The following is a 2,782-nucleotide window of genomic DNA, read 5'->3' as shown; positions in this document are numbered from 1 at the left end:
GTAGCAGTCGGGGGAAGGGTAGGAGTCGGGGCAGGCTAGGAGTCGAGGTCAGGGTAGGAGTCGGGGGCAGGGCAGGAGTCTGGGGCAGGGTAGGAGTCGAGGGCAGGGTAGCAGTCGGGGGCAGGGCAGGAGTCGGGGGGCAGGGTAGCAGTCGAGATAAGGGTAGGAGTCGGGGGGAGGGCAGGAGTAGGGGGCAGGGTAGGAGTCTGGGGCAGGGTAGCAGTCGGGGTCAGGGTAGGAGTAGGGGCAGGGTAGGAGATGGTGTCAGGGCCAGAGTCGGGGGCAGGAGTTGGTGCCAGGGCAGGAGTCGGGGGAAGGGTAGGAGTTGGGGTTAGGATTGAGATTATTTAGACCTCACACTGTTGAAGTGTTGAAACAGCATTCACAGATGCTCAGGTAAGGCTGTTTATGTCCCACTTCAAGTGTGAGCTGCAGTTTTGAGTCTTTAACCTCAGATCAAACAGGTATGTATTTCACTTTGTATCTGCCAGTAAAAGTCCTTCTGAAAGGCAGCGTTGTCTGAACGCTGAATCTCAGTTGTGATTTTTTTCCATCGGGAGCCAAACAAAGTCATTTTGTCAAAGCTGCTGGTGAGTCTGTTACACACATGTTGTCCTTTGGTTTCCAACTCCTGATTTTCATCACAAAGGCTCACGAGTCTGGTGGACACATTTTAATCTAAACCACAGTCAACAATCCTAAACCAAAATGATTTTTAGCGCCTAAACACTGAACAAAATGAGCAAATGGCATCTCCGAACACAAAAGGTCATTAAACCTCGACGCGTTTCTCCACCACAGATCCCAAACAACACCTTATCTAACTGTGAGATGCATCTGGCAACACGGTGCAGTGTAAACCCCCAACCCCCCCGCACACAAGCACCATGTAGAAAGTCAAAGGAAACGTGTCCTTCCATGGGCGTCTTAGGTTTGTTGAGTCTCAGCTGAGAAATGTCACTCAAATAAGAAATGACATTCACCTGACCCCCATATTTAACAGAATCTCGTCTTGCTCTTTTACTTCTACAAGCTGCAGATTTCACATCAGTCCAGTCACACTTCTGGCCCAGTAAAATGCTGGCAGCAGCATATTACATTATGTGGCCTCCATTTACCAAAACCATCACAGCAAAAATGTCCTAGTTCTCCAGACTGAAAGCATTTCAAACTTTAGGAATGATCTGCTCCTTCTCTGCATGTCTTCGTGGTCCAGAGTTTCCGATGTTCTATTTATTTATTGTAAAAGCATCAGAGTTTCTGATTTGGCATCGGCAGCTCCTGTTTAACTCCTCCTGATTTTCATACATTCACTTCACCTCCTGCCTTCTCGTCACAGAGTCATCTCTCCAGGGACGCCACAGATCCAGTTTCTTTTCACAAGGCTGTTGTTTTGGAGCTCGAATGAATATTCATCAGCTCTCTTGAAGCTGGATGAGAGTTTTTCCAGAGGCATTTTAGTATTTTATGTGTCCGTCTTATCGCATAAAGTTTCAAAACACGAGTCTGGGCATCGGACATCTCTGCTACTCTTCACTCTAAACTTGTCCCCACATCCCCTCTTTCCATCCCTAAATCCTTTTCCTTTCAAACTCATCCTCCTTGTCGCCCTCCCCCCCGCCCCAGGCCAGTCTCCTCATTGGGGGGCGGGAGGGCTCGTGCCGCTAGAGAGCTGTAATCTGAGTCAATTCTGTGTTGGAGTTCCCAGTTCCATGGGTCTCTCCCCTCTGTGGGGGGTCCACCCCCACCAAGGGGAGCTCCACGCCTAGTCATGCTGGATTCGGCGTCCCTCCCCCTAGCCCCCCGCCGTCTCCGGCTTTGCAGCTGTAGGCAGCCGCCACCTCCCTGGCGATGCTCCTCATTCTGCCAGACTGCTGGGGGTCGAGGCGGAATGGAGACGGGTGGCAGAACTCTCGGAAGCAGCGCTTGAAGTTTTCATCGAGGAAGGCATAGAGCACGGGATTCAAGCTGCTGTTGACGTAGCCTAGTGCGATGCAGAAGTGCATGAGGACCACTGTGAATAGGCTACTCAGGTTGAAGCCCAGAAACTGAGCCAGGACCATGATTTGGATCGGGGTCCAACACACCACAAATGCCGCCACCACGACCAGAACCATCCTGGTGATGCGCCGCAGGTTTCGGTCCTTTTCCTTGGAGCCAGACAGGATGCGGACGCTGCGCAGGCGTTTGACCATCAGGCTGTAGCAGATGCTGATGATGGCCACAGGAATGAGGAAGGAGAAGACGAAGACACAGGTACCAAAGACGGGATCCCAGTGGCTCTTTGGCTCGGGCAGAGCCACTATGCACTCCAAACCTACAAGTTCAAAAGAGAAATAAAGAAGAAGTATTAAATACGGGAGAAAAAGGGGGAGGGCAGGGGGAGATGTAGGTTGGTCGGTGTATGTGTTGTTGGCATGAATGTCAAGGACAGCGGCTGATGTTCTATTAAAGGTGGAATATGTTAGTGTGACGAGTTACACTTTCAAACAGAGAAGTACGCGGCAGGGTTTGTTTTGAATAACGTGATTTTATGAGTTCACAGTGAGAGATCTGCTCTTGCTCTTGACGAAGGCGGTCGCACTTTTCTCCTCCTCCTCCTCTCCCTTAGCTTCCCTGCTTAGCCTCTTATGTCCTTGTCTAGTCTCGTGTTTTTTGTATTACTTTCCCTGGAACACTCTCTCACAGTCTGTACTCTAAAACCTAAAAGAGAATTATGGAATGGATCAACTGGTCCCTAAATGCAATTGACACCCCTTTCTCAATGAGAAGTCTGGGCTTG

At 50.3% G+C, this 2,782-nt stretch overlaps 1 protein-coding gene across 1 annotated transcript in view; it reads right to left on the bottom strand.

The window, feature by feature from the left end:
- Positions 1-6: 6 nt before the first annotated feature.
- The window catches only part of oprl1 (opiate receptor-like 1), a 73,788-nt gene continuing 71,012 nt past the window's right edge, over positions 7-2,782 (bottom strand). Inside the window, exon 6 of the mRNA XM_005750802.1 lies at positions 7-2,317. Coding sequence (XP_005750859.1) covers positions 1,770-2,317 — 548 coding nt within the window. The 3' untranslated portion in view covers positions 7-1,769. The remainder of the gene's footprint in view (positions 2,318-2,782) is intronic.

Source organism: Pundamilia nyererei, unplaced genomic scaffold (genome assembly GCF_000239375.1).
Source record: "Pundamilia nyererei isolate P.nyererei 1_Seehausen unplaced genomic scaffold, PunNye1.0 scaffold00288, whole genome shotgun sequence".
NCBI classification, from domain to species: Eukaryota; Metazoa; Chordata; class Actinopteri; order Cichliformes; family Cichlidae; genus Pundamilia; species Pundamilia nyererei.
This window is presented reverse-complemented; position numbering and strand designations above follow the sequence as displayed.